At 38.7% G+C, this 25,717-nt stretch overlaps 1 protein-coding gene across 8 annotated transcripts in view; it reads left to right on the forward strand.

The window, feature by feature from the left end:
* Positions 1-630: 630 nt before the first annotated feature.
* Positions 631-25,717, forward strand: part of ATOSA (atos homolog A) — a 103,492-nt gene continuing 78,405 nt past the window's right edge. For all 8 annotated transcript variants that reach the window (XR_014811193.1, XR_002344858.2, XR_002344857.2 and 5 more), the window contains exons 1-2: positions 631-1,615; positions 1,953-2,068. Coding sequence is in view for 2 of the 8 variants with exons in the window: in XM_005659593.4 (XP_005659650.2) it covers positions 2,053-2,068 (16 nt within the window). In the remaining 6 variants the exon portion in view is untranslated. The remainder of the gene's footprint in view (positions 1,616-1,952; positions 2,069-25,717) is intronic.

A 25,717-nucleotide genomic window follows, 5' to 3' on the forward strand; every position in this document is an offset into this window, starting at 1 on the left:
CAGTGTCAAAAGTATCCTCCTGCCATGAGTCAGTGTTTTAGAGGTTATAAAAGTTATTTTTAGCACAGCGAATGTCTCAGGAGCTTGGGTTCCAAATCCTACTAAAACTCCTAGTGATCTGAAAAAAAATCCAGGGGGGAAGGGGGCTTCTTTTTCTTAAAGTCACCAACCCCTGAAGCATATGGCTGCCTACTCTCCTGTCCTGGCCACATTAGACCCGGCTTCCACTGCGTGCTGCAAGCCACTCGGGGCTGGGTCGCAACTCTAAGCCAGCATCCCATGTGGAGGAGGTGGAGGAGACTATAATTATCCTCCACGTCTGGGGCAGGCCCTCGAATGACAGCTCCCCAGTTACTCTGTGCTCTAATAGCTCAGCTTAGATTCCTGGTCCCAGACGCGCAGCAGCCGGCACGGAGCTCAGGCGGGAGGTGAGAGCTGCCGAACCGCCCGGCGCCTCTCTGGCCTCCTGGGCTCGCTGGCCCCTTGCAGCCCGCAGCACCTGCGTGGAAACCCAGGCTGCGGGTTAGAGCCCCTGGGCGCGCTGGGCGTTGCCATAACAACTGGGCGCCCAACACGAAGGCCGCCGGGGAGGAAGTGACGAGCGGTGGGTTGGCTGTTGTTGGGACACGTGATCCGGGCAGTGTTTTGACAGGGCAAACAGCGGAGAAAGAACTGGGCGAGCGAGAGGGGACTGGAAGCTGGGGCGCTAAAGCTAGAGACAGCGGGCGGGCGAGGAGCTGGCAGAGGCGCGGGCCGAGCGGGCCGAGCGAGCCGGCCGGGGCGACGGGCGGGCGAAGCCCGGAGGCCGCGGGGCTCGGGTGCAAGTCGGGCAGGGCTTGGGGTTGAGTGCCCAGAGCGGAACGAGGCGGCGGCCGAGGAGGGGTGGATGGCCACAGGGGCGCCGGGGAGCCGCGTCGGGCTTGTCGTCTCGGGCCCCCATGGTCCCCTAACGCAGCCCAGGGGGCCGCTGCGCGCCACACTCCGCTCTCGCCGGCCCTGCACCTCTCGGAGCCTCGCGTCTGAGGTGGGGAGTGTGATGTGAACCCCTGGACGAGCGGCGGAAAAGAAGTGCCAAGAGGAGGGATTGGGACGGAGAGGAGAGCGAGTTAGTCAGCAGAGGTCGTCCGAGGGAGCCATGAAAACAACTCTCCGGCTGGGAGAAGGGCCGGCGCGGCGCTCGGGGCTGCGGAGCTGAAGGAAATCCCGGGCCGCGGCGGGACGGAAGGGGCCGGCACCAGCAGGCTGTGCGGAGCCCGGGCGAGTGCCCGGCTGTAAACACCGTCCCAGGACGACCTCAGCCGAGACACAGAGGGCCGGGGGGTGGCAGGGGCCACCTGGGACTGCCCAGTAGCGTTCGTTTGGGACTAGGGGCTGGGCGCGAGGAGATGACTCGCGTTTCTTTCTGATCCTCTCATTGTGTAAACTTGGCCGCGGTTTCGGCAGGAAGACTAGCCAGAGGGTAATTACACAGGTGAGGCCCCGCGGGACGGGCAGAGCTCAGGGCGAAGCGCTAGGGGTCTCGAAGAATTTTCTGCGCCCAGTCATCGGTTCGGATCATTTCTACACCAGCCACTGCGGAGGTGCCACAGTTCCCAGCGGCGTTCTTTACAAAGGGGTTAGTTAGCTTGTGTTGCTTGAATCTGTTTTTTTTTTTTTTTTTTTTTTTTTTCTTCCTTGCCTGTACCTCCAGGTTATAAATAGATCTTCCTTTTGGTTCAGAAACACGGTGTCAAAGAAGGACACTTTGGCCTGGAGAGCACAGGGGCGGGGAAGAGAGGTGCTTGGTCCGGAGGAGATGGGGGAGGCGGTGCGGAGAGAGTTTTGCTTTTTTCAGACCTGCGGATGGTGCTGTCACTACAGTTAGTGCCAGGAAGAGGCCTGTTAGCAGTAGTTTTCTTGCTAGATCGAGTGTTAGGGCAGGACCAGATTAATTTTAATTTGATCTCTTTTAGCATTTTTGAAAACGGAGCAGTAGCCACAAAATCCACGGCGAGCCTGTTGAAAGAACCCACACATTTATTTCACAGCACCTGGGTGGAAATTGGTGTGAAAATGAAGCCAGACCGAGGTAAATTATTTAAGTAGGCTTAAAAAAAAATGTGCCCCATTTTAGAAGCGTTAACCTAATTTTACAGCAGGATCAACTCTGAATTGCCTGTGATTACTTGTTTCTGCTACAGATTCCAGCTGGTAAGGTCTGGAGGAGGGCACATGGAAGAGAGAGTAAGGAACTAGATGGGAGACAACATTCTTCAAAAGTGCTTGCAAAGTATTAGTTTCAAGAGCGAATTCAATCCAGAATGAAATGAAATTGTCAAGAATAGCATTTGTATCTGTTGCCACAATACTTATCATTTTAGAGTTACATTACTCATTTTTAGGTAAAGTTAATCTAACTTCGATTTTAAAGAAATTTACAAGCCTTTTCAACTTGAGAATTTGAAATTGATAAATTGAGGAAATTTAAGAAATTTGTTTGAGGTAGCAAATATTTGTCACTGGCGATTTTTGTGCTTTAGGCAAACTCTGAAAGCTTACAAAGTACTCTAGGACTTTATTTAGTATATCAGTGTGTGGATAGGGCTACTGCAATCCCTATATAATAAGTACTGTAAATATGTCATTTCCTTTCTAAACCTATATTTTCAGGACATGTGGGAATAATGTATACACTGTGTTTTTCAAGGACCTCAAAATAATTGAAAACTCATTTATCAATCTAATTTTGATTAATGGCAAGGACTAACTTTATATTTTCATATATGGGTAGTTAGGGGTGAAGGCTTGTCAGTCATATGGGAATTTGATTCCAAGGAACATTGTAGGAAGAGGATTAATGTATTTGTTAGGGAGTTAGACTAGATGACAGAGGTCCTTCCAAATCTGAGAGTTTTGGGATTGGAAATGTTAATTTATCCTTATGAATTAGATGCTCATTTTAAAAATGATATGTATTAAACTGGTTATTTCTTCCAAGTGAATTGGATACATTTTCTTTCCTAGTTAAAATACTTTTGGTAGTATTGTCTTAAAATGTACTAGAAAGAGGTGGAAAAAGCCATACTTAGTTTAAATGGCTTAAATTAGTTTGAAGGGTTTAGTTGTTTCTTATAATCAGCTTTGGGAGCTCAATTTTGGCTCAGGGGAAACAAACCCAACTAATATCCATGAGGACGCTGGTTCAATCCCTGGCCCTGCTCAGTGGGTTAAAGATTCCATGTTGCCCAGAGCTGTGGTGTAGGTTGCAGACGTGGCTCAGATTTAGTATTGCTGTGGCTCTGGCCTAGGCTGTCAGCTATAGCTCTGATTAGACCCCTAGCCTAGAAACTTCCATATGCTGCGGGTACAACCCTAAGCAATAAATACATAAATAAACTAAAAATTAAAATGAGCTTTGTTGCTTTACACATTAGCAAGTATATTGCTATAAGCAGATTGTGTAGAAGTCCAAGTTTAGACTTTTAGATTACATCAGTGACTTTGGAAAGATGGCATCAAAGTCAGTAATTACATCTCAGAATAAACAAGCAAAAAAAAAATCAAAGTTACTATTTGTGGGTTTTTGTTTTTTTTTTTTTTTTTGTCTTTTGTCTTTTGTCCTTTTTAGGGCCGCACCTGAGGCATATGGACTCCCAGGCTAGGGGTCTAATCAGAGCTGTTGCTGCTGGCCTACGCCAGAGCCACAGCAACTTGGGATCCGAGGTGGGTCTGCAACCTACACCACAGCTCACAGCAATGCTGGATCCTTAACCCACTGAGCAAGGCCAGGGATCGAACCTGAAACCTCATGGTTCCTAGTTGTACTCGTTTCTGCTATGCCACAACAGGAACTCCTGTGGTTTTTTTTTTTTTTTTTTTTTTTAAATTGTTGTTGTTATTGTTAAAAGTTACTTTAAAGTCCTTTAAGATCCTAAATTTAAAAAATAATATTTGCACACAATTTCTACTTTAGCCAAAATTAGCACTAAACAAGATAAAATATTATATATTGATATAGGTTACTTGGAGAAGTAAATAAATTTATGCATCGACTCCTGAAGAAGTGACTTTAATGTTAAAATTGTAGCTTTTTCTTTAGAAGTATGATGTAAAAATGAGGGGATCGCAAATTTAGTACTGTGACTATATTTTGTAATAATGTATGAATCTTTAGGCCCATGGCTTTCTTTGACCAGGAACTAGAGTAAGTAATATCTTTTACTTTGCAAAGTAGTATAGAAATACTGAAATAAAGTTTTCACAAAGCACACTTACCCTTACTATGTGCAATGTGGTCTTGTATTTTCTCTTCTATTTCCATTCTTTTTCTTTTTTTGGAAGGGGACCGCAAATGCTGCATATGGAAGTTCTCAGGCTAGCGGTTCAATCAGTTGAATTGGAGCTACAGCTGCCGGCCTATACCACAGCCATAGCAATGCCAGATCCAAGCTGTGTCTACGACCTACACCGCAGCTTGAAGCAACACTGAATCCTTAACCCACTGAGCAGGGCCAGGGATCCAACCCTCAACCTCTTGGATATTGGTCAGGTTTGTTTCCCCGAGCCACAATGGCAACTCATATTTCTATTTTTTGTTTATTTATTTATTTTTGTCTTTTTGCCATTTCTTGGGCCGCTCCCGCGGCATATGGAGGTTCCCAGGCTAGGGGTCGAATCGGAGCTGCAGCCACCGGCCTACACCAGAGCCACAGCAATGCAGGATCCAAGCCACGTCTGCGACCTACACCACAGCTCACGGCAATGCCAGATCCTTAACCCACTGAGCAAGGCTAGGGATCGAACCTGCAACCTCATGGTTCCTAGTCGGATTCATTAACCACTGTGCCATGACGGGGACTCCTATTTCTATTTTTAAATCACTGATATAACCCATTGAATTGATTTCTTGACCTGTGATTGGCAAGGCACAATTATGGGCAACACTTAGCTAGCTAAACAACAGTAATACTTCACTTTCTCTACATTAGTGTCTAAGAAGCTATTCTGTATGAGTTAATTTTCTGTATAACTGAAACTTTACTCTTTAAATGCCAGAAATATTTTCAGTTGTAATTCTGTTATGTGGGCAGATCTCTAAAATAGTAATGCTTCCTTGCCCTTAAAAAATAATATAAAAATTGAAAAAATATACATAGTTTAATCTTTACTTGATGATTAAGGGGTATTGCTATGAATTTCAACTTTGTACTTTGTAGTAATCTAGAAATGCCCTAAAAGAGATTTTTTTTTTTTTTTTTTTTTTTGCCTCTAGCTTAAACCATGTTAGCCTATTTTTTTTTTTTTTTTCTTCTTTTTAGGGGCACACCTGCAGCATATGGAAGTTCCCAGGCTAGGGTTTGAACCAAAGCTACAGCTGCCAGCCTACACCACAGCTCATAGCAGCGCTGGATCCTTAACCCACTGAGTGAGGCCAGGGATCAGACCCGTATCCACATGGATCCTAGACAGGTTCGTTAACCGCTGAGCCATGAAGGAAATTCCCCAGCTTATTTTTTTTTAAATCTTATTATTATTTTTTTTGTCTTTTTAATTTTTTTTAGGGCCACACCCACTGCATATGGAGGTTCCCAGGCTAGGGGTTGAATTGGAGCTGCAGCTGCCAGTCTATGCCACAGCAATGTGGGACCTGAGCCACATCTGCGACCTACACCACAGCTCACTGCAAGGACAGATCCCAGATCCTTAACCCACTAAGGAAGGCCAGGGACCGAACCCGTGTCCTCATGGATGCTAGTTGTTTTCGTTAACCACTGAGCCATGACGGGAATTCCTAAGATCTGATTTTTGAATTCTTAGGCTGTCAATAGTCTTTGTTTTTAGTATGCTTATTCTTGCCTGCTTTTAATTTTACTACTTTTAGTTTCCGGGTTAAAGAGCTAGATAACCACGCTTAACACTCAGTTTTCTAGAAAATGAGAGTAAATAGGAAAACCTTCATATATTCATTCAGAATCTGAGAAAGTATATGAATTCTGGTGTAGAAACTGAGATATTAGCTTAGTGGAATACAATTGTGCTTCTGAACATTTCTAAATAGGAGCCTCTTATCCTCCATGATTGCATGTAGTGGTTGGTTGGCTAGTCGAACAAGTCAGTTTAAGTGAGGAATCAGAAAAAATATCAGCTTTAATTGTATTACCTGTCTTTTGATGTAAGCTCTAGGCCCTTTTTGGGGGTGAAATTGGGTCTGTTTTTCAGAGTTAGATGTGATCATTCTTTTGTAAACCACACCAAAAATGTATACCTAAGTTTTCTGGTTTTGATTTCTTTAAAGTGGAATAAGACTTTGCAAAGAAATCTGAGGGTGGAATATTTGACATTTTAAAAACATTAAATTCTTTTTTAATGTTTCACACAATTTTATAGATGCTGTGTACACCAGGAATTATAAGAATATTTGTGTAGTCAATAGGACTTTGTTTTAGGGGGGAGAGGGAATATGTGTTCATCATAGTTAGATTCATTAAAATAAGCTCTTTCCAAAGCATTCAACATGGTTTCACAGAAATAACCTTTTTTTTTTTTGCATTCATTTTATTGATTTATATAGTATTTAAAGAAGTTCATTATTACAGAGTGGCAGAAGCAGATTTGGGAATAAACACCAGATGCTAGTTAAGCGTATAACTTAACTGGTAGGGGGTAGAGATATGCAGGCAACTGGAAAGTAACTTATTAGCTGCTAGGTCTCTCAGTTTGCTGTTTTGGAAGATATGGAAAACATTGGACAGTCTTGCTAGTTGGTTAAGTGAAAGGAGAGTTCCCATTGTACTTTCAAATAAGATATTACTATATAGCACAATGGCTACATTTCATGGCAGCCAATAGGATTCCACAGTAGTCTGAGGTAATTTTTTTCTTCTTTTTTCTTTTCCTTTTTCAAGCAGTTATATAACACTACTTGGCAATGCTGCCAAAGATGAGTCTTTGAAGTTATCATTAGCACAGATTTTGGAATCAGATTTGTATTTGTATCCTTGTTCCATTACTTACTAGCTGTGTAATCTTCATCAAATTACTTAATTCCCGAGTCTCAGGTTCTTTATCTGTAAAAGGAGAATATTTCCAACTTCTCATAGTTGTGAGAATAAAATATCATACTGGTTGGCACATAGTAGATTTTAATAAATATTTATCATGTTAAGACATTACATATGCTTATATGTTGGTCAGTTATAAAGTATATTCAACAGAGGTAAGGAAATAATCAAATGTGCCATAACATAATAGTATCTTGGTTTTTTTGTCTTTTTTTTCTAGGGCCATACTGGTGGCATATGGAAGTTCCCAAGCTAGGGGGTCTAAATGGAGCTGCAGTTGCTGGCCTGTGCCACAACCACAGCAACAGGGGATCCAAGCTGCGTCTGCGACCTACATCACAGCTCACGGCAATGCCGGATCCTTAACCCACTGAGCCAGGGATTGAACCCACATCCTCATGGATCCTAGTCGGGGTCGTTAACCACTGAGCCACAAAGGGAACTCCTGCATTTATAGTCTGCAACATACTAAGGCTCAAGCAGATTTAATAGGTTTTTAATATTTAGTTATCTGAGAAAATATAAAAGCTACAAAAAGATGCTTGACATAGGTGTAATTTAATTCATTTCTTATTACAATTATATCTTAATTTCTATATGTAGAGAGTGGCATGGGTTGACTGAGCCTCCTGGGATTTTATTTTATTTTATTTTTTGGTTGCACTTGCAGCATATGGAAGTTCCTAGGCCAGAGATCAAATTTGAGTTGCAGCAGCAACCTACACCACAGCTGTGGTAACACCAGTCCCTAACTTGCTGCACTCTGGGAATATGTTTTTGAATGGTGTTTAATTCTGACTTGAGCTGGTCAGCTGGGGAATTTAAACCATGTTATGCCCCCCACCTTGTACTCAAGGATGTAAAGTTTGGATCTAATCCTAGTTAGGTATTGAATGCCCAGTGTTTCAAGAGAGGTGTAAAGTATGGGCTTTGCATAGAAGCAATTAAAACATTTAATAATTATTTTTGTTATAAATATATGGTATTTCTAATTTTGTATATTTTTGAATGCATGATGTGTTTTTTCCTTAAAATTTGTTTATTTTTTTCTCATTTTTAAAATTATAGTTGATTTAGAATGTTGTGTCAAATGTATTTATCTACATATTCTTTCGCTATACCATTCCACCAATAGGTTAGCATACATTGTAAAACATGCAACAAGAAAAAGTCAAGTATAAAGAAAAATTACATGCAGTTGTAAGGATACCTCCCCACCTTGGCGGATGGTCATGCCTCAGCCCTCAGGTGTATGCAGTTCCTCGGCAGAGACAGTGCTCCAGAAACCTGAGTTTTCAGGCTAATGCTTTGGACAACAAATGCCTCTGCAGACGGACTACACAGAGGGTCTGTGTAGAATTTCCCGGTGACAGGGCCCTGGCTTAAAATTTATTAAAAATAATAGAATATAAACTTATGTTTTGATTTCAAAAGTCCCAAAGATTTCAGAAGTCCTAAGTTTTCATGGTATTGTACAAAAATTAAAGCATAATAAATTAAAATCAATCAATCAAAATCTTTTTAATTTAAAAGATAAATGTCAATTTTCTATGCTTTATACTTTGGTTAGAAAAGTTTTTTTCCTCAGAAATTTCTTTTTTTTTTTTTCCACTCTTCTGGCTTCTCCATGGCATATGGAGTTCCCAGGCCTGGGGTCACATCTGAGCCACAGCTGTGACCTATGCTGCAACTGCGGCAGCAATGAATCCTTGAATCCGCTGTGCCAGGCCTGGGATCCACCTTGTGTCTTGGCACTGCAGAGTTGACACCAATCCCATTGAACCACAGTGGGAACTCCTCATCAGACATTTCTAAGAATGTTATCTGAGCTTATCAACTGTTATGAAAGGTTAAGGCTTATAACATCTAGTAAATCATCAATACATTAATAATTTAATTTTTTTAATGGCCCAATACACAGTATATGGAAGTTCTTGGGCCAGGAATTGAATCTGAGCTGCTGCTGCAACCTACACCACAACTGTGGCGAGGCCACATCCTTTAATCCTGTGTGCAAGGCCGGGGATCAAACCACCTCCTCTGCAGAGGCCTGGGCTACTATGGTTGGATTCTTAATGCACTACACCACAGTGAGAACTTCAATACATTAATAATTTAAACATACTGTGTTTCAATTCACACTTGAACACATAGGTTATTTATTATTCTTAATTAAAAACTATTATTGTAAAATCTATTCCACAAGTAAAATACCAAACAATTTGATATTTTGAAATTAAAACTGAGAAGAATGTTGTCTTAGTTTTTTCCCTCTGCTATAGGTTGAATATCTGTGTGCCCCCAAAATCTACGTGTTGAAACCTTAAGCACCAAGATGATGGTAGCAGGAGATGGGGGCCTTTAGTAAGTGATTAGGTCATGAGGGCGAAGACCTCAGGAATATCATTAGTGTCCTTATGAAAGAGACCCAAGAAAGGTCCCTTACCCTTTCACCATCTGAGGTTGTAATGAAAAGACAGCTATCTATTGAGGAAGCTGGTCCTTAGCAGACACCCAAATCTTCTAGTGTCTTGATCTTGGACTTTCCAGTCTCCATACTGCAAGAAATAAATTTCTGTTGTTATTAAGCCACCTAGTTTATGGCATTTTGTTACAGAAGAGTGAATGGACTAAGACCTCCCTCCTCTGTTCTCTTTTTGATTATATTACAAATTTAGGCTTTAGCCTTAGTATTGCAGTAGCTTATGAACTTACCTAGAATATAAAGCAAACCATTTTAATCTCAAATAATTCTTTCTGGACAGCTGAAATAGGAGGAAAGAGTAAAGACTGGAAAAAATTAGCATGAGAGTTAGATGCATTGCTTGCTTGCTAAGAATAGTTATTGTTAGCTAATGTAAATCAAACAATAGAAATGACAGATATTGGAGGAAAAGAAAAGAAGTGTTGACTGGATTAAATAGAGCAGCCTTCTGCTAAACTCCCCTGGTGGAGGTGGTGGTACTAATAACAGCTAACTTCTATGTACTATGTGCCAGGCACTGTTCCAAGTTGTGTTTGTGTGTGTATATGCACACACCATGCATATATATGACTCATTTAATCATCACAGTAGTTTAAGGAATTAGATCCTGTTGTTATTTCCATTTTATAGACAAGTGAAACCAAGTCACAGGGAGAGATTTGGTAGCTTACCCAAGGTACACAGCTAATAAGAGGGCTATCCCGTATTTGAAGTAAGCTTGAGTACATGCTCTAGACCCTCTGACTGGTAGGAGCAAGTTACATTAAAATTTATGAGATAGTGGGACCAAACTGGTTTAAAAATAAGCTTGAGGAAAATGGAAAACAGATTGGCTGAGTATTATGATCTTGGAAAACTATGTATCTTATTTTTGGCTCACCTTCTCCATTTTTTTAATGGTGGAAGTGATAGTACCTTACCTTATTTTGAGGATTACATAAGTTAGTGTATGTAATGTGCTTAGAAATATGGCCGGCATAGAGTAAGCATTCAAATGTGAACTGCTCTTGTTACTGTTGGATGTGTTCTAATTAAGAAGTCAGTCATTTAGGGAAAGCTGGGGAGCACAAAAGAAAGGGGCTAATTCAGCTGTACGTGTTTTGTATATTCACTGTGATCTCAAGTCAAAAAATGACTACTGTTGGTCTTTCACCCATTTACATTGATGGATCTTGACACATCAGTAGCTGTCAAATAATTGCTGGCTTGATAACAACTTCTAAGATTTGGATACTAAAGGGATTGACACAGAGGTTCCCTATGTTTTTGCCTGTCATCCAGTAAGAAGGAAATGATTCAGTGGACAGAACATTGTCGTTTCTTTGAAGGATGAGAAAAAAGATAATTGGAAGGCAGAATTGTGAGGCTAATGTGTACATAGGGAGAATGACTCAAAAGCTGATTTCCTTTTCAAAAAGTGAAGAAACTCATGGGGCCTGAGTAGTCTACATTGTGAATAGGCATGGAAAAAAATGTTAAATGTAGAATATTTATATTCATTTATTCTTTTGCCCTTCTTAACTTTGCATCTAATTATGGTAATGTTTTCCCCCCATTTAAGGCTGAGTGTTTTAAAGACTAAAGGAATGTAAAACTTAGAATTCTAACTTAACACTGACTTTTTTTTTTTTTTTTTTTTTTAATGAGAAAGCAAAATCAAAAAGTCCTGGGAAACAGTATTTCTTTCTCAGTTGGGTAAACCAAAGTCAGTTTGTCAGTTAATTCTGTCTTTGCTCAAATGAGTAAAGATCTGACATGAATTGTGTAAGACTTTCATAATAAACTGAAACAGGTTGGACTGGTAAAAATGCCAGTAGCTAGAGAAAATATTAGACATTAATCCATGTGTAATACAAAGACAGACCTAGTAATAACCTAAGTTGAGATTTCTATGTAAAAGAAACTAATCCAGTAAAATGATAATAAGCCCTATTGTATTTTTTCCCTTTGTTCAGCATGCCCAGTCCTATTGGCCACTTTTAGGTTTTTGATTACCATTCACCTCCTTGTGTGCACTATTTCTTCTGCCTGAAAAACCTTTCTCCCCAATCATCACATGGGTAGATCATTCTTCTGATCTTGGCTTAAATATCACTTTTCAGAGGATCATTCTCTGTCTTAAGTGCTCAGTTAATTTTAGCTGCTATTATTATTTATTAAATTAGTATCCTCTGTTGTTTTGTGCCTCAGCAGTCTGTTTCCTTTATAGCATTTAACTACATTTTGTAACTTTTTTCTTTGTTTATTGTCTGTCTCTGCAACTAGATTTTAAGTTCCCTGAGGTCAGGAACCTTGTCTTTTGTTCATAGCTGTGTTTCCATCACCTGGCACAAAACCTCATACATGTTAGGTATATATCAGGTACTTAATATATACTTGTTGAAAGAATGAATGAATCACTTGTATATCCCAATATTTATAGAGCAAAAAGGAATAGAAACAGATGATTAGCATTTATTTTTTAATGATACCAACTGAAATTCTCCTATTTTAGGGATTTGTTTGCTTTATTGACTGTTGGGCTATTACAACTTTATACCTAGTTTTTTTTTGTTGTTGTTGTTGGTTTTTTTTGGGTTTCATTTTCTTTTGTTTTGGCTGCATCCATGTTATGTAGATGTTCCCAGGCCAGGGATCAAACCTGTGCCATAGCAGTGGCATTGCCAGATCCTTAACCTGCTGAGCCACCAAGGAAGTTCTATACCTAATTTTTAAAAAATAGATTTACTGAGTTCCCTGGTGGCCTAGCACCTAAGGATCTGCTATTGTCACTGCTATGGCACGCGTTCAATCTCTGGCCTGGGCGTGGCCAAAAAATGTGTGTGTGTGTGTGTGTGTGTGTGTGTGTGTGTGTATTTGCCCATAACTTAACTTAAAGGAGGTTGTGTTTTATTTATTTTATTAAAGTATAGTTGATTTACAAAGTTGTGCCAATTTCTTTTTCTTTTCTTTTTTACTTTTGGCTGCCCCAAGGTAAGTGGAGTTCCCAGGCCAGGGATCAGATCCGAGCCACAGTTAGGATCTTAAGCCACAGCCACAGCAACTCTGGATCCTTAACCCAGTCTACTGGGCTGGGGATTGAACCTGCGACCCAGAGCTCCCAAGGTGCTGCTTATCCCATTGTGCCCACAGTGGGAACCCCTATTGTGCCAATTTCTGCTGTACAGCAAAGTGACCCAGTCATACACATACATATATATTCCCCCTCCTATATTATCTTCCATCATGGTCCATCCCAAGAGACTGGACATAGTTCCTTGTGCTATACGGTAGGACCTCACTGCTCATCCACTTTAAGTGTAATAGTTTGCATCTACTAACCCCATAGTCCCAGTCCATTCGACCCTTTCCCCCTTGGCAACCACAAATGTTTTCTCTAGGTCTGTGAGTCTGTTTCTGCTTTGTGCCATAGGTTCATTTGTGCCATATTTTAGATTCTACATACGAGTGATATCATAAAGTATTTGCCCTTCTCTTTCTGACTTTATTTAGTATGAAAATCTCTATTGCATCCATGTTGTAATGGCTGAGTAGTGTTCCGCTGTATATATGTACCACATCTTCTTAATCCATTTATCTGTTGATGGACATTTAGGTTGCTTCCATGTTTTGGCTGTTGTGAATAGTGCTACTATGAACAAATGGTGCATGTATCTTTTTGAATTGTAGTTTTGTCCAGATATATCCCCAGGAGTGGGATTGCTGGATAATATGGTAGTTTATATTTAGTTTTCTGAGGTACTGAGAGGTACTGCATACTGTTTTCCACAGTGGTTGTACCAATTTACATTCCCACCAACAGTGTAGGAGGGTTCCTTTTCTTCAAACCCTCTCCAGTATTTGTTATTTGTAGACTTTCTACTGATGGCCATTCTGACTAGTGTGAGGTGGTACCTCATTGTAGCTTTGATTTACATTTCTCTAATAGTGATGTTGAACACTTTTTTTCATGTGCCTACTGGCCATCTATATATCTTTTTTGGAGAAATGTCTGTCTAGGTCTTCCGTTTTGTTTTGTTTTTTCTAGGTCCCCTCCCGCGGCATGTGGAGGTTCCCAGGCTAGGGGGTCTAATCGGAGCTGTAGCTGCTGGCCTACGCCACAGCCACAGCCACAGACACAGCAACGTGGGATCCGAGCCAAGTATGTGACCTACACCACAGCTCTCGGCAACGCCAGATCCTTAACTCACTGAGTGAGGCCAGGGATCGAACCTACAACCTCATGGTTCCTAGTTGGGTTTGTTAACCACTGCGCCACGACGGGAATTCCTGGCTAGGTCTTCTGGGTTTGGGTTGTTTGGCATTTGTTGTTGTTGAGTTGTATGAGCTGTTTGTATATTGTAGAGATTAAGCCCTTGCTGGTTTCATTGTTTACAACTATTTTCTCCCATTCTGTAGGTTGTCTTTTTTTTTGTTTGTTTTGTTTTTTGTTTTTTGCCTTTTTTTTTTTTTAAATGATTTCCTTTGCTTTGTAAAAGCTTGTAAATTTGCTTAGGTCCCATTTGTTTATTTTTGTTTTTATTTCTGTTACCTTTGGAGACTATCCTAAGAAAACATTTGTATGGTTTATGTCAAATAATGTTTTGCCTATGTTCTCTTCTAGGAGTTTTATGGTATCATGTCTTATGTTTAAGCCGTGTCTTATCTTTAAGCCATTTTAAGTTTATTTTTGTGCATGGTGTATAAGGGTGTGTTCTAGTTTCATTGATTTATGTGTGCCATTCTAGTTTTCCCAGAACCAGTTGCTGAAGAGACTTTTTCCCATTTTATATTCTTGCTTCCTTTGTTAAAGATTAATTGACCGTAGGTGTCTGGATTTATTTCTGGGTTCTCTATTCTGTTCCATAGATTCATGTGTTTGTTTTTGTAGCAATACCACACTGTTTTGATTATTGTAGCTTTGTAGTATTCACTGAAGTCTGGGAGAGTTATGCATCCTGCTTTGGTTTTTTTTCCTCAAGATTGCTTTGGTAATTCTGGGTCTTTTATGGTTCCATATAAATTTTTGGATTATTTGTTCTAGTTCTGTGAAAAATGTCATGGGTAATTTAATAGAGATCACATTAAATCTATAGATTTGCTTTGTGTAGTATGGCCATTTTAACAATATTAATTCTTCCACGAGCATGGGATATCTTTCCATTTCTTTGAATCCTCTTTAATTTCCTTGATTAATGTTTCATAGTTCTCAGTATATAGATCTTTCATCAGTTTGGTCACGTTTATTCCTAGGTGTTTAATTTTTTTGATGTGATTTTAAAAGGTATTTTTTTAATATGCCTTTTGTAATATTTCATTGTTAGAAATGAAACCAATTTCTGCATGTTAATCTTGTATCCTGCTACTTTGCTGAATTCATTGATCAGTTTGAATAGTTATGTGTGAAGTCCTTAGGGTTTCTATATACGGTAACATGTCATCTTCTATATGGTAACAATTTTACCTCTTCCAATTTGGAAACCTTTGATTTCTTTTTTCTTTCTTTCTTTTTTTTTTGGTCTGACTTCTGTGGCTAGGACTTCCAATACCATGTTGAATAAAAGTGATAAGAATGGGCATCCTTTTTTTGTTCTAGGTTTTAGTGGGAAGGCTTTCAGCTTTTCTCCATTGAATATTATATTGGCTGTGGGTTGTCATAAATGGCTTTGATTATGTTGAGATATGTTCCCTCTATACCCACTTTGGTAGTATTTTATCATAAATGGATGTTGGATTTGAGAGTTATGTTTTTAAATTTATTAAATCTCACTGAATTGAAATAAAATACTGTAAAATAACCAAGGAGTAGGCAAAAGCTTGTATAAATGGCCACCAGTTTATATACATCTACTTAATAAATGATCCACTCACAAACATTTGCTGGTAGCGCTTTGCTCTCCATCCACCATGCTGAATTTGTTCCTGTTGCTTTTTCTTTGAAAAAGAGAGAGATTAAATTGATTGGTGAACTTCAGATTTATGAGTATAAGTAAGATAAACACTCAAAGGATTTAGGGTTTAGATTTGGGGTCCATTCTGTTACTTATAGGTTCTATGACTTGGGTCTTCCAAACCTGTTTTCTCATCTGTAAAATGTCCTGGGCTCAAAGTCTTGCTTCTGAGTTTCAGGTAAGACAATGTGCCAAAAACTTTATATGAGGTATGAAATCCTGTATATGTTGACTGGTTTTCCCAATGGACAGGATCATCTGTATAGGTGAGGAAAGGCCAGGTGCTCTCAAGCATATCTTAGGTGGGGTCACTGTCTAAAAATATCTGTTCACACCGTGCCTGGTTTTTGCTGTTTTGAAAGTTTCTCCTTGTTATCCTGACTGAAAGTACACTCACTAGAGATACCACTTAGATTAATAAATGCATATTTAATTACAAATTTTTGAGGAGTATTGAAATGATGGTCATATTTTGTTATAAAATTAGCTCAACTAGATCCTTTTCAGCAATATGCCATAAAGGAAGATTTAAGACCCTAAGGCTTTAAGGTCAAACCTAGATCATAATTCTAACTTTAGCACTTGTCAGCAAAATGACCTTGAGCAAATTACATAACCAGTCAGAACTTCAATTCTTTTTATTTTAATACCATCAACTTTAAGGATTGTGGGAGAGATGAACTGAGAATTTGTGGCTTAGTACCTAGTATGTGCCTGGCACAGGATAGGGATTGTGAAGTGTTTTACTTGCAAGGATATGCAACTTAGATCAGCTGCGCATAGGAAATGTGTGTTTGGGTGCTGTATAGTGAAAGCTAGTTATAAAAGGCATAGGATCAATAGACCGTTATTGTTTGTTGCTTTGATCTTTGTATTCTGGAGTATACAATTAGAGGAATTGAAAACCAGCACTGAAGTACACACCTGTAATGTGCATGCAAGGGAGATGGAAAGTAGGTAATTGGAGCACACTACCTATTTCTGGGTGATCATACACCATTAGGAGCATTTAGAACAGTGTTAGGGCAAAGAGGTTGGGGTGGGAGTGAACACTAGAAGGAGGCTGATAGAAATTATTAGAATGGTCAAATGGTGCCCCAAATTGCTTTTTTCTTAATTTCAGAATATTACCTAGGATTGATTCAGTGCTTGGAGCATGGCCCTTCTACTTCTGTGACCCTGAATGTAGACTTGTTCCATGATGCTACAAGTAAGGGCCTAATTATTATAGGTCAAGAAAACTTTGGTAGGCTAGCCAGGGTATCTAGTCATAACTTATTATTTGTAATTATTTTTTGTTTATTTCTTTGTATATACAAATAATGATATTTATTCAAAGTATGACCATTATTTGGACTTTAAAACTTAACCTTTTTGAGAGTATAAGCAGTTTATAATTAGAAATTAACATTTTGCGATCCGGCGTTGCCGTGAGCTGTGGTGTAGGTTGCAGATGCGGCTCGGATCCCGCGTTGCTGTGGCTCTGGCGTAGGCTGGTGGCTATGGCTCCGATTCGACCCCTAGCCTGGGAACCTCCATATGCTGCAGGGGCGGCCCAAGAAATAGCAAAAAGGCAAAAAGGCAAAAAAAAAAAAAAATTAACATTTTAAATTAATATGAATTTTTTATTTTTTATTTTCCCACTTTTAAACTTACATATTCTTTTTTTTTTTTCTGCTTTTTAGGGCTGTGCTTGTGACATATGGGAATTTTCAGGCTAGGGGTCCAATTGGAGCTACAGCTGCCACCTTAAGCCACAGCCAAAGCAACATGGGATCCAAGCCACGTCTTTGACCTACACCACAGCTCACGGCAATGCCAGGTTCCTGACCCACTGATCAAGGCCAGGGATGGAATCCAAGTCCTCATGCATACTGGTCGAATTCATTTCCGCTGTACCACAATGGGAACTCCCTAAACTTATATATTCTTTTTTTTTTTTTTTTCTTTTTTGCCTTTTCTAGGGCTGCACCGGTGGCACATGGAGGTTATCAGGCTAGGGGTCGAATCGGAACTGCAGCCACCGGCCTATGCCAGAGCCATAGCAACGCGGGATCCGAGCCGCGTTGGCAACCTACACCATAGCTCACAGCAATGCGGGATCCTTAACCCACTGAGCAAGGGCAGGGATCGAACCCACAACCTCATGGTTCCTAGTCAGATTCGTTAACCGCTGAGCCATGACGGGAACTCCTAAACTTATGTATTCTTGAATGGAATTAAATTTGTTTACAATAGGTAAAATCAGGCCATTTATAAAACTTTATCCTGCTCTCTAGAGAATTCTTTTACATTTTTTAACCAAATCAGCCATTTTTTGGTAAAAAGATATTAAGATTTGTTGCATTATCTAGTGAGTCTTTTCTACTTAGATTTATAATGGTAAGAGAATATGTAACTTTAGCACTAAATATTGGCAAATTGCTTTTAAGGCTTTGATCTTAAAAACAACTTTAGGTTAAAGCTCTATATTATGTTTGGTATACTTCACAATATTTTGACATACAAAAAACTTTTTTTTTTTTTCTTTCTAGGGCCATACCCATGGCAAATGGAATTTCCCAGGCTAGGGGTTGAATTGGAGCTGCAGCTGCTGGCCTACACCACAGCCATGGCAATGTGGGATCCTAGCCATATCTGCAACCTACATCACAGCTCATGGCAAGACTGGAACCTTAACCCACTGAGAGAGGCCAGGGATTGAACCTGCATCCTCATGAATACTAGTTTGAGCCACAACAGGAACTCCCCAGAAACTTTTTTTTTTTTTTTGTCTTTTTAGGGCTACATCTGTGGTATATGGAGGTTCCCAGGCTAGGGGCTGAATTGGAGCTGCACTTGCTGGCCTACACTATAGCCACAGCAATGCCAGATCTGAGCTGTGTCTGACCTATACCACAGCACACAGCAACGCCGGATCCTTAACTCACTGAGCAAGGCCAGGGATCGAACCCGCGTCCTCATGGGTGTTAGTCAGGTTCATTACTACTGTGTTACCATGGGAACTCACCATATACAAACATTTTTTAATATACAAAAGAATTGGCTGTAGGATTTTGTTAATCTTTCCCACATTGCTTGCTCTATAATTTAGTTTACATCTGATTTTTAAAAGTTTCAAACCCACAGGGAAAGTTGAAATCATACAATTAACAACCAAATACCTTTTCATAGATTGTGAACATTTTACCACTTTTGTTTCATCTCTCTTAAGTGATAGGTAGGTAGATTAGGCATAGAGACATGGGAACTTTTTTGTTTTGTTTTGTGTTTATAATTTAAGGGTAAGCTGCAGCCAACATGACTCTTCAACCCTGTGTACTTCTGCATGGAACTGGCTAGTAACCACATGTGAGAACTGTTGTTCTTCCCATCTCTGCATCAAGTTGGTGCTTGAAGTCAGCAATTGCAGCAATGTTTACACATGGAAATTGGCAATGCTACAAACCAAGGTTTCTTTCTCCTCTGCAGAGCCAGTTGTTAAACATTTACCATCATACCGCTGTGTATATCTCTTAAAAATAAGAACATTTTCCTAAATATCTACAATACAATTATCATACCCAAGAAATCTAACATTAACACAATGCTAATACCTAATATACCATAGATATTTCTCTGGTTGTCCCAGTATTGTTTTTTGTCATATTACATTTTAAGGAAATAAGTTGCTTCCTGTTACAGAAGAGGAATTAGACCCTAATGTTGGATAACATTTAGAAGGATTTTAGAGCACCCATAAAAATATGTAAAGGTAGAAGTGAGTAAAGTGATTGGCTTTTTGAAAAAAAAAATTGGATCATGTAAATAGGATAGTTAATTCATATTTTAGCAGACTTTTCCTTATTTTATTTAGCTTTTCAAAAAGCATTACTTGGACTAGGTAGATTTAAGACGAAAATGAGTATTAGTGAAATTCCAAGACTTTTTCTATTGAAAATAATTATATTTTGAATTATTTTTGAATTGGGAAGAACTCCAAACTCCATTTTTAATCCTGAAGCCTCATGCTACCTCTCTGACCTCATTTCTTGGTACTCTTCTAAGGTTCCCTGGACTCCAGGCACATCGATCTTACTTGGGGACATTGACACCATGGGGACTTGGAATTTGCTCTTGCCTTTTGGAATACAGGTCTCATAACTCTGTGTTTTACTTCATTTGACTTTCTGTTCAGTTGTCACCTCCTCAAAGAAGCCTTCCCTGACCATCCTATAAAAAGAGTACAGCTCTTTTTTTCTCTCGACACTGTGTTACTCTTCATAGTCATTATTAATGCTTGACCTGATGATCTATGTTTATTTATTTGCTTTTTGTTTTTCTCCCAATAGAAATGTTAACTTCATGAGGGCAGGGACTCAGTTTGTTTACTGCTATGTTTCCCCATGTGTGAACTGGTGCCTGGCATTTAGTAGCAGTTCAATAAATATTTATCATTAAGTGAATGCTTGCATGCATTTTAATATCTTTGTGGTGTAGCATAAATTTTTTTGCATTATTTTTCTGTGATTTGTTAATTTTGTAGCTGTAAGAATTAACCCCTATAGTGTCAGTTTTTATTTCTTTTTTTTTTTTTTTTTTTTTTTTTTGCTATTTCTTTGGGCCACTCCCACAGCATATGGAGGTTCCCAGGCTAGGGGTCGAATCGGAGCTGTAGCCACCAGCCTATGCCAGAGCCACAGCAATGCAGGATCTGAGCCGCATCTGCAATCTACACCACAGCTCATGGCAACGCTAGATCCTTAACCCACTGAGCAAGGGCAGGGACCGAACCCGCAACCTCATGTTTCCTAGTCGGATTCGTTAACCACTGCGCCATGATGGGAACTCCGTCAGTTTTTATTTCTGAATGAGAATATTCCTGCTTCTTTAAGGTCATTGGGAGGATCAAATGAGATTACACACACATAATGCAAGATATTTGATAACTGAATATGTGATAAAAGTAATATCTACTATTAGAGTTCATAAGTTTTCATTAATTTCTGCTGAGGTTATTAATTTCAGGGCCTAGCCTCTCTGCTGGAGAGATAGCAACTATATTGACCCTTAAAAATGGTATGATTTAGACAGATGAAAATTTACAGAGATTGAGAGGGGGAGGTTTGGGAGATAGGACATGATGAGCAATTAAGGTGTTCAAAGGATAGCAGATAGGCTTATGTGAATTGGATGGGTTACTTAGGAATAGGGGAAGAATAGGGTTTTGGCTGCCAAGTGAAGGACGTTGAGCTTCATTTATTTGTTAGTTAGGCACTATTAAGTAGTTTGATATGATTAAAGAACTTTTTGGAAGAATAATTTGACAGTACATTTCTATTATTTCACTATAAACCATTTCACTATTATTTCACTATAAACCATTTCACTATTATTTCACTATAAATTATTAAGTAGTTTGGTATGATTAAAGAACTTTTTGGAAGAATAATTTACAGTACATTTCTATTATTTCACTATATAAACCAATATAGAGATATTATTAAATATCTGACAGTTAAAATCTGTTATTTTTATTTTTATTTTTATTTTTTAACAGCCGCACCTGCAGTACATGGGAATTCCTGGGCTAGGGTCAACTAGGAGCTGCAGCTGCTGGCCTACACCACAGCTACAGCAAACCTACACTGCAACCTATACTACAGCTTGTGGCAGTGCCAGATCCTTAACCCACTGGGTGGGACCAGGGATCGAACCCACATCCTCATGGAGACTATGTCACATTCTTAACCCATTAAGCCACAAGGGGAACTCCACTATTTGTTTTCAAGTAGGTCTGTGTTAGAACAAAAAAAGGGGAGAAAAACCAAATGAAGTTGGAGATTCCTTCTCTCATTCCAGACAACTGCTGGTAAAAAATTAATGAACTCTATAGGATTAGAAGCCCTTGTACCTTCCAATTTCATGTGAGCTCTAAGAGGAGATCCCCACAGTACTGATAAGGTTTTTTAGCTGTGTTAAGGAGAAAATGGACATATATCTTCTCCCCATCCAAACAAATAAACACTTTTCACACCAAAGCTTCAAGAAAAAAAATCTTGGTTATAGGAAGGGTTTGTTTAGCAATGGATTGTGGTAGAAAGAACACAGCAGGAAATCTTAAATTACATCATTCATAACTCCCTTCTTAAAAATTGTTTCTCTGGGCTTGTGTGTTCTTAAGTTAGTATATGCACTTTTCAGAAGTTGGGAAAAGGAATATGCTTATGCCTTTGAGGAGTATGTTCAAACCTTAGTAATTATTGTATTGATTAAATGCTGGTCCTGGAGACATATTTCTGTAGCCCAGGGTATAGCAACCCTGGCCTGTGCTTTTTCTTGTAGCTTCTGTTGCAGAGTTCAGGTATGTGCCAGGGGAGTGAATAACTCACAGTGAAAAAAAATCATTGGGTTACATCCTGGTATAGGTTAAATTCCTTTATGAAGAGCTCAGGACATGAAAATGCTTTTGTTTTTCTGAAATTACTCTAAAAGTTATGCTACTGATAGAAATTAGATTTGGAAAGGTCCTTTTTCATTTTTATAGTTGGAAAAACATAAGGCCTAGAGAAAATGAGTAACCTAACTACAAAAGTAAAACTTAAATTACCTGCTAGCCAGTTGAGTATTTTCTATATTACAGTACCTCTAGCAAGAGTACAGTTCTGACAGCAGAAACAAAGACTAGGTGACTATAATTTAACACTCTTCTTCTAGTAAGGTATACATACATACTTTAAAAAGAAAGTCAAATAATAATAGACTCAAAGTGAAAAAAAATTCATCTTTGAAATTAGGATACTAAAAAGAGAAGAAATATAAAGATATTAGAGATAATGAAAGTCAAGAAATAATGTAAGCTTATTATTAAGAAATATAGGGGAAATCTGGCTTTAGTTTTATCATGTGAAAAACAGGGCTTGTGATAGTACCTAAATAAAGGACTGTCATAATGGTTAAATGAGGTACTCCATGTAAAGTGCTTAGAATAGTATTTGATCCTGAAGAAATAGTCAATAAATGTTACTTCTTATTGTTAATGTATTAATATTTTTTAAACAAGTGAGATAAATACATGTCTTAAGTGCTCAGAAGGAAATATACAAAGGTTAAGGCCAGGCGTCTTAGGGCAGATCAAAGAGCCCTTTGGTTGGGATGATTAGTTAAGGTGCCTCTGAGAAAGTGCGGTGTGAGGCAAGAATAGGAAGGAGCCAGCTGTGTGAGGAGTGAGGGGAAGAATACTACAGGCCAAGAGAGTAGTATGTGCAAAGGTCTTGAATTTAGAAAGAGCCTGGCATGCTCTTGGAAATGAAAGAAGACTAGGGTACATACCACAGTTTGGGCTTCCTTCACTTGCTCATTTTAGACTGTCTCCTTCGCTAGGGTATTTGTTCTCCAAGGACAAGACAGCATCTGACTTCTTCCCTGCACTATCCCTCACGCCTGTTATGGTGCTTGGCATGGAGCTAGCATTTATTAGATGCTTGAAAAAACATTCAAGTACCGTTTGCATTCTTAATCACCATAAATGTTTTGATGGTGTACAATGAATCTTTTTTCCCCTTCCCTTCAGATAAGAAAGTGAGGATGTAGTGAGTTGCATATGGTAACTTTGGTATGTGTTTTAAAAAAAGGATGTTTGAAAAACCTGACACATAGTTGTAAAGTATTTCAGATATCATAAAATATCATAATTTTTATATTTTGACTAATAGCAGTGAATTTCATGGAATAAAAAATTTACATTAAAAATTAAAGTAATTTGAGTTAACCATTTTATATATCTATTTTTAACCATGAAGTTCAGATTTTCTTGGGGGATAAGACAGATTAAATGCTACCTGAGATGGTCGTGGTTTATGACTTGTTGTCCCTGTGTCCAGTCTTATTTTACAGTTGTCTCATTTCACTCTATATGTGTCATTGTTTGGACAGAGAATTTTATGTTCACCCTAATTATTAGCCATTTTGCTTTCCTGCTAGTAAACTCAAATTGTGTCTTCCATTAACTTGTGTTATATTCCCTATTTAAATAGCTTCAATATAGCTTGAGGTAGACTGTTTGCCCCAGATGTGTTCTGTAGGATACTGCATCTGATATTTTATAATTTATGTGGACTCTTGTCATAAATCAGATAGATGACATGGAATGCTTGCTTTGCTTTAGTTCTAAACACTTGGACTCTTTCATAAATTCCTAATTTCTAAAATGTTTCTACCAAAATGCACATATTTTAACAAAATTTTCTTTTATTCAAGGTCATCTGAATTCTTATAAACAGCACCTTTTATGGTAAATATTCAATTAGTGATTACATAGTATATGGGTAAAGCGACATCATATTTAGAATTTACTGTTAAATACAGTATAACCTTGGACGGTTGGATTCCTTTCCTTTTCTTCTCCTAAAACAAATATTCATTGAACACCTGTCATGTGCCTGGCATATATGTGCTGGAAATACAATGATGAGCAAGAACTAACATGACCTTTGCCCTCTGGAACTTGCAGCAAATGTAGTCTTTCCTGACTTTTTTTCCCGAGTCAACAGACAGCTCAGGACTGGAGGTTACCTTGTGCTGTTCTACCCTTTTCTATTTGTGATGTTCTCAAATATTTTGGCTTTGAGTATAGGGTGTGTTTGTATGTGTTGGTTGTGCTAGTTTTTTTTTTTTTTTTTTTTTTTTTTTGAGAATGAGGAATGGAAAATTATACTCAGGAAGTGCAGGTTTCAACTGAGGCACTCAGTTCCTGAGGCCTTATTGATTTCTCCTCTAAGGCAGTGCAGCTAAAACCTTCCTTGTCTAAAAGGTTGGAAACCATTGAGGTATTCAAAGTACAAGCCCTGGCTTGCTGGGAGGAATAATTGTGTAAACTGAAATTGTGTTGAAAATGGAGAGCTTTGATAGATTCACTGTAGCATTTGTGTGAGGAAAAAGCAAACTGTCTCCTACTACACAAAAAGGCATAGTCAGTAGTTACAGAATTCATGTATTCTGGTTGTAAATCTCTAGGAACTACTTCATTCTCAAACAAGGTAAAACTTTATATCAGCTGTTAATATGTGCTTCCAAAGTCCGTGTTGGTTGAATGTGATACAGTAGAACCAAACACCTATTTGAGAAAATTAAAGGAGGTGGTGGTAACTGAGAGGCAGTATCAGATAGAGCAGTAGGTTATAATATTTTGTGACTCACAATTACAAAGACAGTTGAACAAAGCGTTCCCTCCTCCCAAACCAAAGTCATCACTCAACCTTGCTTAAGCAGTAATGGTTGATCTTTTCTTTTTCCTGCTTTCAAGAGAAAATGATAGTCTCAATCCCTTAAACTAATTTCATAACACATTTAATCTTGCAGATTGTTTTAGCATTTAGAAGAACTAGAAAGATCTGAGTTCAAGTTCTGGTTTTGTCACCTGCTCCCTGAGCTTCAGTTTCCTCATTGGTTAAAACTGAGATAATAATAGTACTCATTTTATAGGTTTGTTGTAATGATATAATCTAAGTAAAATAGTTGTGTGAGGCACAATATAATCATAAAACATATAAGCAGTGGCTATTTTTATTCTCTCCAAAGTTTGTTAGCTTAGGAAATTGGGAGTGGTAAAAATGGAGAATACTATTCAGAAGAAAATTAATTCAGTTTTAGATATATTAGATTGCAATGTTACAGGTAGCTGCAAAAGTTTAGTCATATCATTTGGAAACAAGACTATATGAAATAGCCTGAAATGAGCAAATTTTAAAAATGCAAGCAGAGTATTAAAGCTTTGAGGACTTAAATGTGTGTTAATTTTCAATATTCCACATAACTGTCTTTTTTTACTAGATTTTCCTCCGAAATTTAAAATGTAGAATCTGTCATTTGTATGACTATTGGCATAATTCGCAGAGGTTATGACATCTATCAGTGATAACTAGTTGTGAGAAAAAAACAAACAACCCAGGATTTGGGATTAAATCTGGGTTAGGTAATTCAACCAGGTATCTATCAGCTGCCTTAATCTCAGTAATTCTGTTTTTTCAATCTACAAAATATTCTTGTTTCTCAAAGTTGTGATTGTCAAAGGGAAAACTAAGTGGAAGATACATTATCTCCATGGAAATACTTTTACTAAAACATTTTATCGGAATAAAAAAAATTTAAAAAATCAAAAAAATTTTTGATTGGCTCTGGATTTTTTTTGGGGGGGGGCTCTTTTTGTCTTTGCTAAGGCTGCACCTGTGGCACATGGAGGTTCCCAGGCTAGGGGTGGAATCGGAGCTGTAGCCACCAGCCTA

The sequence above is a fragment of the Sus scrofa genome, chromosome 1 (assembly GCF_054392235.1).
Source record: "Sus scrofa isolate SSC_HxYL_T2T_F1_AM1 chromosome 1, Sscrofa_HxYL_maternal_Yorkshire_Landrace_v2.0, whole genome shotgun sequence".
Lineage (NCBI taxonomy): Eukaryota > Metazoa > Chordata > Mammalia > Artiodactyla > Suidae > Sus > Sus scrofa.